Genomic DNA, 12,421 nt, shown 5'->3' with positions numbered 1-12,421 from the left:
CATGTTCCTGTGCAGTATCAAGTGGGAGCTTCACACACACAGAGAATATCATTAAAGGATCCAAAAGAAAATAATAAAAGTCATCATTGCCTCTGTATGGGGAAAATCTGAACTGGTGGTCTAGGCTGTAAGGGAGTCTTAGTGAATTTCACTCTGAACTCATACACTGTTGGGCTTTTTAAGAGTTTCACACATTACTTTTTCAATTTAAAAAACGATTTACAACAAAAAGGAATCAGGCCCATAGAGAAGGTAAAAAGAGTGAATACATACAGTCTCAGCATAAATGCTGAGAGAAGTAAAAAAGGACGTAACCAAAAAGCTAGTTCAAAGCCAGGGCTCTGGCCCAGCCTGGCTGCTTTCACATCCATCATTCCCTGTTCCCAGCTGCAGGACCTCAGGACCATCCCCAAACCTCTCTCCCTGCCTCAGTTCCATCAAGTGTAACACAAGGGTACCTACTTCAAAGCATTGTATTAGGACTAAGTGATCAAAAGAGTATCCAGCCCACCAAGAGAGCTGAATAAGCATAGCTATCATGATGATGACTGTGATCAACATCTCTGAAGACCCTGCTAATCAGTGAATCTGTAGATTCCTGATGTCTAAGGGCGTCAGTTCACAGAGCTGGAGGGGTTTCCACCAGGATGCAGCAGCACGGGTCAGCCACAGAGAAGCCTATCAGGTTGTTCCAGTCTTGGAGATAGGAGGCAAGTGGACAAGAAGGCCAGAGCTGCTTTATTTATTTATATTCTACCTTATGGCAGGTTTGAGGAGGCGAGGAACGTGAAGGCATCCTAGTTCAAAAGGAAGCCCTGGGTTACTTTCATAGGGTGTGGGTTTAGTGTAGAGCAAGTGTTGTCAGCAGGAGGCTGACAGAGAAAGAAAGAGAGGCAAGGTCAAGGGATGGAGGTCTAGATGAAACAGAAAGGAGGGGATATATGTCCAGGGACCAAGCCTCTTGGCATGTTCCCCACTGGAATTAAGGTCAGGTCCCTGGACACAATGCAGGTGTCCAGCCGGAATGGAGGAAGGAGGAGGGAGGGGGGAAGCAGAGAAAGGTCAAAATGCTGTCAATAACTGAGATCATGTCACATGCCCTTCAAGATGACCAGCCTGAGAGAATTCAACACTACAGAGGTGGAATCTCCCCTATTTTGGGGTTCGGGAACCAAAAGAATAAAACTACAGTCTCCCACTTACAAAGTTGCAACTTTACGATGATGTGAAAACTATACTCATTCAATAGAAACTGTACTTCAAATTTTAAATTTTGATCCTTTCCTAGGCTAGTGATAGATAGGTGGTAGGATACTCCCTCATGATGCTGGGCGGACAGCATCCGCAGCTCCCATCAGCCACGCGATCACGAGAGAAACAATCACTCTGGACCCACACAACCAGTCTGTTTTTCACTTTCAGTACAGTATTCAATACATGAGATATTCAACACTTTATTATAAAATAGGCTTTGTGTTAGATGAGTTTGCTTGACCATAGGCCAATGTTAAGTTTTCCAAGCACGTTTAAAGTAGCCTAGGCTAACCTATAATGTTCAGTAAGTTAGGCATATTCCATGCATTTTTGATTATATTTTCAACTTACAACAGGTTTATTGGGCCCCAACCACATGGTAAATCCAGAAAGATCTGGAATAACAGCTGTCATGTATTAACTGTTAGGCTCTGTGCCCAAGCTATTGTAACATGCATTACCTCAACTAATCGCCACAATACTACGATTATCTATTCCATTTTACAGATAGGATAACTGAGGCACAGAAGTTAATTTTCCCAAGGACATACAGCCATATTTGAATCCAGCCCAAGCGCTCTTTATCACAGTGGTTGGAGGGTTGGAGGGGGTATTCTAAAGCCATGCTGCCAGGCCCCTGGAGGAGCTTGAGTGGGCAGGTTCAGTTCTCCAATGACCCAGATGTTTCTGGTAGTCTTTACATGCCCTCACCCACCACCAATGCAATCTTTTATAAAAATAAAATAGACATTTAGGGTATATCAATATTATTTAAATTAAAATTAATCATGAATAGATTAATGAACCAGGTGGTGTAAGGTTACAAGAGTAGTTTTGCATAGATTTTCAATTAGCCAAGTGTTCACATCATAAGCTCAAGCCTATATCAGGCACTACCATGAGAGAAAGTGACTTCCAAAAGCTTACAAACATATGCATACAGCAACTGAAAGCAGGCTCGAGATAACATATCAATAAGAGCAAAATGATACCCTCAGAAGATAGGATGAGTGCAGTTAGAACATGGTTTTAATGAAGACCATCACCTTTTATAAAGAAATGAAACTGTCATACTGAGTTTCTGAATGTAGATTATGTGCATTCTATTTTTCATGTTCATTTCTCGGGCTGTCAATTTTTCATTAGAAATGAATTGTAATTGTCTTTATGAATTGCATTCTATCCAATGTTTTGATAAACAAAAACAGTTTAATACTACAGTACAGTCCATAATCAATGTCACCAATTTGTAAATCCTGGTTAAAAACTGAATGTTACAAAGTTTCATTTTTATGACACCCAAATAAACAGCCTGCCTCAGGAAAATGCAGCAATTATAGGATAAACTCCCCCGCATCTTGGGAAGACACCTCACAATAAAATTAGCTAAAGAAATGTAACATTACAGATCTTACAATTAGATTAATCCATGTATCTTACTGAGAGTTTCAAGAAATTCTACACCTTAACCCCAGAAAAGGCATATACTTTTTTTTTTTCTTTTAACATCTAGAGTGACCTAGAATTAGCAATAATTTCCTTGGAGAGCTTTGAGCAGGTTATTTAGCCATCTTTAATCCATGAAGGTTTGACGTAGACCACAGCTACTTGGATATACCCCAAGGCCCTCAGCACACAGGATGCTCTTAGTACATGTTTGATACATTAAATCCCAGTGCCCCCTTTATTTCTGGTATTTAAGATGGGCTATGATGCTCAAAGATAGAGAGATTAGAAAGTTATTGGATATTAATTCCATTCATGGATCTATTTTTAGGGAAAAATACCCTTTTTTTCTGGTATTTAAGATGGGCTATGATGCTAAAAGATGGAGGGATTAGAAGGTTATTAGGTATTAATTCCATTCATGTATCTATTTTCACGGAAAAGAGAGAGATGTATATTGGAAACCCCCACAACAACAACAAAAATACTAATCAAAATTTTTTAAAAATTAAATCCTGTAAGCCCTTACTTCAAAGAAATGAAGAGTAAATATTATAAGGAGATATAAATAGAAAGGGAAGAAATGAACATTTCAATAGAATTTATGATGTTTCATTTCTGAAGCTTACTGGTGAGCAGTTACATTGTGTTCTATACCTCTTTTGTATGATAAAGTATATTGTTTAAAGATTGCAAGGGAAATGTTGACCCTTAGAAAAGCACTTAGAGGTAAACTGTTTTAAAGCACATTGTATGCATCCTTCACTACTGATAAATACTTACTAATCAGTTTTCGCTCTTCAGGAAACAAAAGACTAAACAAAGGTGCAAAACCTTTGCCTGTTCAAGGACTCTCCTAACGTCTTGTCTTAAGGCATCTCCAGGTTCCTCAAACTGAGGTCTGCAGGGCCCTTCCACAGACTCTCCGATTCTATCAGACTTTTGAAACTTTGTATTTTTCCAAGATTATATTAAACATTAGAAATAAAGCAAGCACGTTCTGTACAATCTGAATGACCCCTCTAGAACCACGTTCCATCAGGCACTTTTGGTGACCATGCCTGCATCTGTGTGCTCTACCAATATGGTATCAGCAGGCCCAACAACATGGACATCATGCCACGTACGGTTCACAAGCTCCTGCACTTAAGAAGAATTCAGTTTCGAAAAGTTCTAATTCCAAAATGACACTATTCAAGGAACGATATACCCAAAGCTATGGAAAGTTAAATTTCAAGAGAAAAATGAATATAGAGGCTGGTGGTCTTGGCTCCAATTCTTTCTGCTCTTTATCAACAGTTTCATATAATTTACTAAAAAAAATTTACATATGGCTCTTTTCTTTTTATCATAAGAGTTCATTACTTCACCCAGAACCTCAAGTCCAGACCTTGTGAAAATAACAGGGATGTTAGATAACAGGCCTCCACCAACAGTGTGCAGCCAGATCTTTGGAGCCATCAGTCTGTGCTTAGCCTCCTCAGCTCTGGAATTCCATTTCTATCCAAGAGTCAAGTTGACAAAAAGGAAAACAGCAAACCACACACATAACTTTCCCGTATTAAATCCAACAGTGATGACTTAATTTCAACAAAAATAATTATCAATCACATTAATGTTGTTAATTTAAATTTTATGGGTTTTATACCTTTGTTTTGGATTTTATATGTAAATCTGTTTTGTAAAAGAGCCATAAGCATAAAGAGTTATACTTGGTTTTATATCTATACATATATAAGTAACATTTTTACTATCATTCAATCCACAATGGAGTATCACAAGAATTTTTTTTTTCTAAGTTTGAGGTCATTTCCTTTGCCAGTTTCTTTTTGTAAGTTTCGTTGGTACCTAAGTTTCATAGTTGCATAAAACTCATTTTACAAATAAGAACATACCCCTCAGAAAGCTCCAGAAACTTGCTCTGACCTTTCAGCCATAAGAATCAGAAGTCTGCATCAATGCACATGTCACCACCTGACCTGCCAGGATAAGACCTGGGAACAGAATGCCTCCGCCTCAACATGAGGAAAAAGTCTGCTCCAATTAAGATTTCCCAGTATAAGAAAGTTATTCCAATATCCAATGTAACATCCCCAATGCCCTAAAATCTAGACCAAAATTGTACTACTACTATTACTACTAATGATGACAACAACAAACCTATAAACGGTAAATATTTAGAGGTTACAGTGCTGTTACAGGTCCTGTTCTCCGCCCATCACATTAACTTTTAATCTTCCCAACAACCCCATTTTACACATGAGGAAACAGGCACAGAGAGAGGCTAAGTTCACCCAAGTTCACACAGCTAATATGTGACATAGCTGGAATCGAAGCCCTAAAAATGGTACAAGTCACTGCTTGTAAACATCATTCATAATGCCTCTTCTACAAAAAACTGTGAGAAAGGTTGGCAGTGGGTCCTTTGAAGAATAAAATCTATGGCAAAGCATTTCCGAGTACTTTTCATTAATTAGATAGAAACTTGAATACTCCAGCACCAAAACTTAACTTACTGAAACTCTTAAATTCTCCTCTAAGTTAATAATGATTATGTGATTTGCTATTTGAGAAAATTACTCCCAGTGGTAAGGTATTTCAATGCCACCCTGCTGCTATTGAGAGAAAGTTACCTTTGTAGATCCTGTTCAAAGAAAGCTGGTGCTTTGATCCTTAATATCTCATAAAGTAAAAGGTTATGCTTAATCTATATTTTATAGACCTAAAAGTCAAATTAGTTTCTGGGATAAACAAGCAGAGTGTGATGGTAAGCATATTCTGTAGCATTCATTTCATTCCTAGTTTGGAGGATACTATGTGCTGAGTTAAAGACAATTACGTTAGTGTAATACATAGCAGTTTTTTCTTGTATTATTCTGCAAGCATAAACAAGTTATACACAGGTTAATTTACATTCTATGTAAAAAGCCAATTTTAAATCCAATCTATAAGGCAGTAAATATATAAAGATTCTAGGACACAGCAATAAAGTTATGCCGTATAGTAGAGTTAATTTAAGACAACAATAAAAACATGACAAATTTTCACATTCTACCAACTGCGCAAAGGTATTTCAGGTAACATCTGTTCAGAAGCAATTGTTACAAGACAGACTAGATGAGATGCAAGGTTTCACAGTGCAATAAATGTATGTCAGTTTGCTTCTTCATAATTAAAGACCCAAGTCTTTGAAAAAAGCAATTAAGCCTTGCTCTAAATCTAAGACAATTATCCCTGCTCCCACCCCTTTTTACTCACAAAGAAAAGATCCAGAGTGATCCAGAAGTAATAAATACCATATATTATCTATTTTCAGCAGCTAAATATACTCCCCAAAAGCCACTTGATATATTTTGTTCTCTTGATAAATCATCTATTAACAAATAAAAGTAAACTTATTTTTCCTGTTAGAAGGATAGAAGAAAAGAAAGTCTGGGATGATTCAGAGCAATTTACATTCAACGCTCTGTATCCGCAGGTTCTGAATCTGACTAGTCAACCAAACACGGATCAAAAATATTTGGGGAAAAAAAGTTCCAGGCAGTTCCAAAAAGCAAAACTTGAATTTGCCGCACACTAGCAACTACTTACATAGCATTTACATTGTATTAGGTATTATAAGTAATCTAGAAATGATTTACTGGATAATGTGCATAGGTTATATGCAAACACTATGCCATTTTATGTAGGGGACTTGAGCATCCATGGATTTTAGTATCCAAGGAGGGTCCTGGAGCCAACCCCCCGTGGATAACGAAGGACGACTATACTTAGAAGACTGGACTGAATAAAGTGATTTTTACCTTATGAAGGTTTCAGTGCCTGCTACGTTAGGTGGTATTTTGACATGAATAAAACTCAGGTGCCTAAAGCCTTCAACTAAGAACACCATCTCCAATTCTTGACAGTGTAACTCTAGGACAACTGAGAGCATCACTTTAACTGAGGACTCAATGAAGAAATAAATTCAAAAAGAGCACATAGAAATCACCTGTATCATTATCATAGTTGCTTTATGATAATGATACAGCACAGCAAGATGAATGAAGGTTCTAGTCATTATTCCAGGAAACCAAACTGTGGTTATCTAATATTCGCTCAAATCACAAATCTTCCAAAATAAACGATACCACAGGAAGAGATTTAAATGAATCTGATGGTTCTCCTAAAACATACATTTATAAACTGTGAAACCAAAACTTTCAATGTGGTCATCCTCATAACTGCTGTTAGTTTCCTGTGGGTGCCGTAACAAATTACCACAAACCTGATGGCTTAAAACAGCAGAAATGTGTTCAACTGGGCTAAAATCAAGGTGTCAGCAGGGCCGATCTCCCGATATGGGAGAAGGGTTCCTTGCCTCTTCCAGTGTCTGATGGCTGCAGCATTCTTCGGCATGTGGCTGCAACCCCAATCTCTCTGCCTTGTAGTCACCTCACCTTCTCCCTTTCTGTAGTCAAATCTTCCTCTGCCTCCTTCTCATAAGGAAGTGTGTTTGCATTTAGGGTCCACCCTGATAATCCAGGAAAATATCCCCATTTTTTAAAACTTAACTTAATCATGCCTGCAATGTCCTTTTTTTGTCATAAGGTAACATTCACAGGTTCCAGGAATTAACGTGAATGTTAAGACGTGAATAACTTTGGGGGATCATTATTCAGCCTACCACACCTGCCTCCAAATAAGCCCAAGGAAATAAGGCGAGCAGGCACTATTCTCACCAAGCCCACTACGATTTCAACTCTCAAGTTCCCAGAACAATAAGCAAAAGTTCTCCAACCTGATACCTCTTCCCACCTCACAATCTGCCTATAATCAGGAAATCACTAATTCTATATTCATTAAAGGCATTACTAACTATTGTTAATGGTTCCTGAATGAAAAAAGAAGCAGTAAAACAGTAAAAGTAAAACTCCCACTAGCATGGGAGAGTAATACAGGATAGGGATTAAGGATGTGTACTCTGAAGCCAGCTTGCCTAGGTTCAAATCCCAGCCTCACCCACTGGCAGCTGTGCAACCAAAGGCAATTTAACCTCTGTACCTCAGCTTCCCCTTCTAGCAAACAAGGCTAATTAATACTATCCACCTCATAGGCTTGTTATAAGGATTAAAGCACTTGAAAGTTATGAAGCACCTAGAACAGTGCTCGGCTCACTAAGGTTAACTGTTATTGCTAACAATGACCAAACACAGTAGACATACAGATATTAATGGACATGGTGAAAAACATCTCACAACCAAAACTGATGGTACTGTAATGACATAACTGGACAGTAACAATCTATACAATGGAAACCATGATTAGATAGATGCCAGATTTACACTAAAGTCTGTGAGAACTTAAAGGATATTCCTAATTGAAAAAGAAGAGCTACTCTTCCAGCTTGGATCATGGAATTTACTGGCCCCCTTTCAAAGGGCTGGCACACATCCTAGAGACGGAAACTTCTCCAGAAGCCACACGTCCTGCTCTCACTCTGGATCTGGTAGCCACCACTGTGCGTACTGTGTGTTTCTAATAGTGGGAGGTAAGAATGGAATGCCCAGAATCACTGACAGGCTTTTCACGACGAGTAAGAAACTGTTTTGTTTTGTTCTAGAAGGGAAATAGGACTCGGGTCCAGGTACTGACGCTGTGACCTAGGGCAGGTACAAGTTTAATGATCCTACTGAATTCTATTCACCTTCACAGTCTTCACCCAGGTTCTCGCACTGTCCTTCCAGCCTCCACTGGTTGCAAGCCATCTCCCAGTAACTATCCCAGTAACTTAATACACACACACTGCTTGCCATATTCCCTGCTGAAACCAAGTTGGTTAGTTCGCAAGCAGCTCAAAAGAAGTTGATTCATTACGCAGCCAAACTATCCTACGTTTATAATAGACAGACTTCTACTATTTACACACATCTATGGGGAGAAGTTCTATGCTAGAGATGTTTATAAACAATTCAGAAGTAACTTGAGGCCCACAACCAAACATGCAGTAGAAAACAAGGATTTGTTTGTCTGCTTTATCCAGGTTCAAAGTAAAACAGGATTTTTACACTTTTACACTTTTACCTTCTTACACTAAGACAGGAGTCAGTGGCCAGGTTAGCCCTGAGTTCCACTACCAGTCTGTAGCTTTGTGGTTGCAAACACCAAGCACCTACATTATCCCTACTCCTGTCCCATCACCAACACGCACTACTTGTTCCAGTCAAAAGCAGCTGCCCCAGGCAACTACAGGACCTAATGACTAGGTGACCTGAAGAGATTCAGGCTAGCTAGCATCACTTCATCCCAAATCAAGAGAAAGCCAAGAACCAACTTGATGTCTGGCAATACAGCAGACTGAACAACCGACAATCATTTTTTGAGGCATTGCAGAAATCTCGTGAGGAAGAGGTGGTCTCCAAAGATCACCCTCCAACCCATTAACAAGTGTTACTGGAGTGGGACTGAGAACAGTGAGAAGTAGGCAGACTGGGAAGGGCTGCTCAGAAGGTAACCTTGAGATTGGGATACTGAGCCTAGGCCAGGACAGAGTTAGAGCTGAGCCTGGAACCCCAGGCCCTCTAAGAGTCCAGTTCAATAGGGAGGTGGCACCCCTAGGCTCCTGGTGGAAACAGACTCAGATCATCTCCAGAGAAAACCCTCCCCGGTTAGGCCTCCTAGAAGACAGGTTTAAGACAAAGCAATGAAATTATTGAATTTGAAATTATTGAAATACAAAGTTTAACAAGCGCAGAGGGAGAGACCAAGCTACCATGGGCGCAAGTCAATGTCAGACAGTTCAAATATGCACATACCAGAACTGCCAAATAAAGAATAAAAAGAGTAAAGTAGGAATTGTCTAAAGAAATAAAGGAATAAGAAACAAGGAATATCAGGAATACAGTAACCAGGCAGATTGGAAAAAGAAGCAAATGGAACTTACAGAAATAAAAAATAATTGATAACACACATATTCACAAGTTAAATAGATTAGACATAGCTGATAACAAAATTAGTGAAATGTAAATAAAATACCAAGAAATTACCATGTAAGCAAGAATCTAAATTAGTTTGCGAGATTACAAAGAATCCAAATTACTTCTAAATTAATTTAAAGTTTTGATTCAAATCAGACCCCTATCTAAAAACACAAACAGTATTTCAGATGTCTTTATTAAATTTAAGGCTTAAAAGTGTTGTCTTCAGACATTTTTTTCATCTTTACAAAATACCTAAGAAATGAAAAACAGCACAGACCCTAGAACTCACATCACCTGATACTTTTCTCAAGGAAACTAAACTTAAATATTATCTTAGGTTCTGTTTTCATGACCTCCGTTCTGGAATGAGTCACAGAAAATTACACTTCATGTATTCCAGAGCACAGAAGTCGGAGACCAAATGGAATGACAACATTAACCCAGATGGTAAACTGTAAAAGGAAGAAAAGTCATTGCCCAGTGGATTCTTCTCATATGGGATAGAATCTTTCATTGCCAGTCTAACCCTATCTTATTTATTCCTCAGCTCTGTCAAGATAACAATCAACAACATAGTTGATCCTCCTGTGAAATTTCACCATTCCTATGGCCATGTTGATACTTAATTTTGTGTAATTAATCCATGTTGTCCCTCATTTTCAGTATTCTGATACATCTCTTAGCTCTGCTCTCAGTTTTATTCATCTATCATTTTTAATTGTTATATGTAGCTACTCACTCCTCCTCCAGAAGACTTTATTCCCTTAATTTGTGTATCCTGACTTACATTCCTAACAACTTTCATTTGTTCACAAAAGGCACATGCTGTGCTGTAAAATTTCACCTATGACTAAAATGTTTTTCCATATTCCTAAGTAAAATGGAGGGGTTAGTATTAAATTTTCAATTCCATTGGTCCCACCCCAAATGTATCCACTCTCTATGTGATTAATTTGTGATTTATTTACACACACACAACAAAACAATCTTCACTGTCTATTCTTTCACTAGTTGATGCCAACAGAAAGATTTACAAGGCGCTAATCATGACACTTCCTTTGACTGTTGAAGTGAGTCAGAGAAGCAACCAGAACAGCAGGTTTCAAATACTTAGACTTCTTTCCAAACTAAACATTCTTTAGCAGTGACCACATGACCCGCCAATTTTAAACGAGCTGTTTCAACTTGGAAAATCATAATCTACTTTTAAAAATTCTTCTTGGGATTTAAATATTAAGCAGAAAAAGAAATACTATCACCTAAAAGTTCACTTTGATATATCTCATACCCTCAGATGCTGGGGGGGAAAGGAAAAGTTTAACTTAAAAAAATGTGAAGTCCATAGTGACGTCAATATTCAGACATTTGAACTGCTTCTCACGTCAGCCTTAAAAAATCTGGGGCAACACACTGATCAGGGTATTTGTCAAAGGATCCAAATAGAATTGGACCCTGCCGTCATAAGTCTACGAAGAGATTGACAGCTCTGAAAATCTAGAACAAAATGTAGCCCCCAGTTAGGCCCTGTGGTCCCACCCACGCTGTCAGTCAGGTCAGAGCTGAATGACATTGAAGGACCCGGGACCGAGCCGCAGCCTACCGGCACTGTGGGAGCTGCCCCACCCCCCAGCTTCAGGCCTAACTTACAAACTTAGGGCGTTTCTCTCCAGGCTCCTCGGGGCCTCCGGGCGGCGGAGGGTGCTGGAGGCCCTTCCTGCGCGGCATCTTGCTGTCCCGGCAGCTGCGGAACGAGGCGGAGGAGGGATAGGGGGCTCCGGCGGCCGAGCCCTGCGCCGCGGGGTGCAGCCGTGGCCGGTACCGATCCATGCTTCCCCGCAGCTCCGGGGGAGTAGGAGAAGAAAGAAGGCGGGAGCTCTACAAGCCACAGGCGGGAGCCCAGGCGTCTGCGGCGCACTCGCCTTCCCGGTTCCGCCCCCCACGCCGCCAGTTGGGTTCAGCCCAACCGCTGCCTCCCGGGCCACATCCAACACATCCGAAAATTCCCGCCGCCGCTGACCGCCCGGGACCCGCCAATCGCGCGCTGCGCGGTCAGTGACGGTCCCGGGAGCCGCCCCTTCCGGGAAAAAGTAAACGTGATTGGCTGTTCCGCCCGTTCTTTTCGCTGTTCAAGCTTCTGTTGGTCCAGGCAGCCCACCTTAAGGGAACTGGGCGGGATTGGGTTTGGGGAAGTGTGGAGAATTTATGGAGGTCTCTTGTCTGGGTGTATTTGGAATTTGGAGAATGGGCTCTTGCTAACCTGGGAGTCTGGCGAGACCCGCCCTACACCACCATATGAACAGCGCTGGGATGTGAAATCATCTGCTAATCTTCTCTGCAAGTCTCGGGAGGTCTCGGTGCGATGGCCACTGAGAAAAGTAGTTCTGGGACCCGTACTTGAAGGGGTGCTAAGCGGGAGAGAACCACAGCGCCCACGGCGCTCCATAAGGATGCTTTCTCAACAGATTGTCAGAATGCCTGCTGAGTGCCGGAGTACTGCGAGCCCGCTCAGGGTGGCAGAGACGGCCACCAAATATCAGCGCTGGGCCACGCCCTTAGGGAGCTCGCAGTCTAATGTGCTTCACAAATCCTTACACAAATAACAAAATAATGTAAATGTTACAGCAGTTATTTTAAAAGTTCATTGAGAACAAAAGGGAGAGGAATTGACATTAAATCTGAAGGCGGGGATTTGGAAAGACGAAAGGAAGCATGCCTAGATTTTCTCTGAACAGAAAAGAGTGGCAGGACTTTCAGATAAAAGA

General features: G+C 40.4%; 1 protein-coding gene across 2 annotated transcripts in view; it reads right to left on the bottom strand.

Annotated features, from left to right (window-relative positions):
• DIAPH3 (diaphanous related formin 3) overlaps positions 1-11,706 on the bottom strand; it is a 546,165-nt gene extending 534,459 nt beyond the window's left edge. For both annotated transcript variants that reach the window (XM_049700932.1, XM_049700933.1), the window contains exon 1: positions 11,307-11,706. In XM_049700932.1, coding sequence (XP_049556889.1) covers positions 11,307-11,486 — 180 coding nt within the window. In that variant the 5' untranslated portion in view covers positions 11,487-11,706. The remainder of the gene's footprint in view (positions 1-11,306) is intronic.
• Positions 11,707-12,421: the final 715 nt, after the last annotated feature.

Source organism: Orcinus orca, chromosome 18 (genome assembly GCF_937001465.1).
Source record: "Orcinus orca chromosome 18, mOrcOrc1.1, whole genome shotgun sequence".
NCBI lineage: Eukaryota > Metazoa > Chordata > Mammalia > Artiodactyla > Delphinidae > Orcinus > Orcinus orca.
Note: the sequence above shows the minus strand (reverse complement) of the source record. Positions and strands in the feature narration are given on the sequence as shown.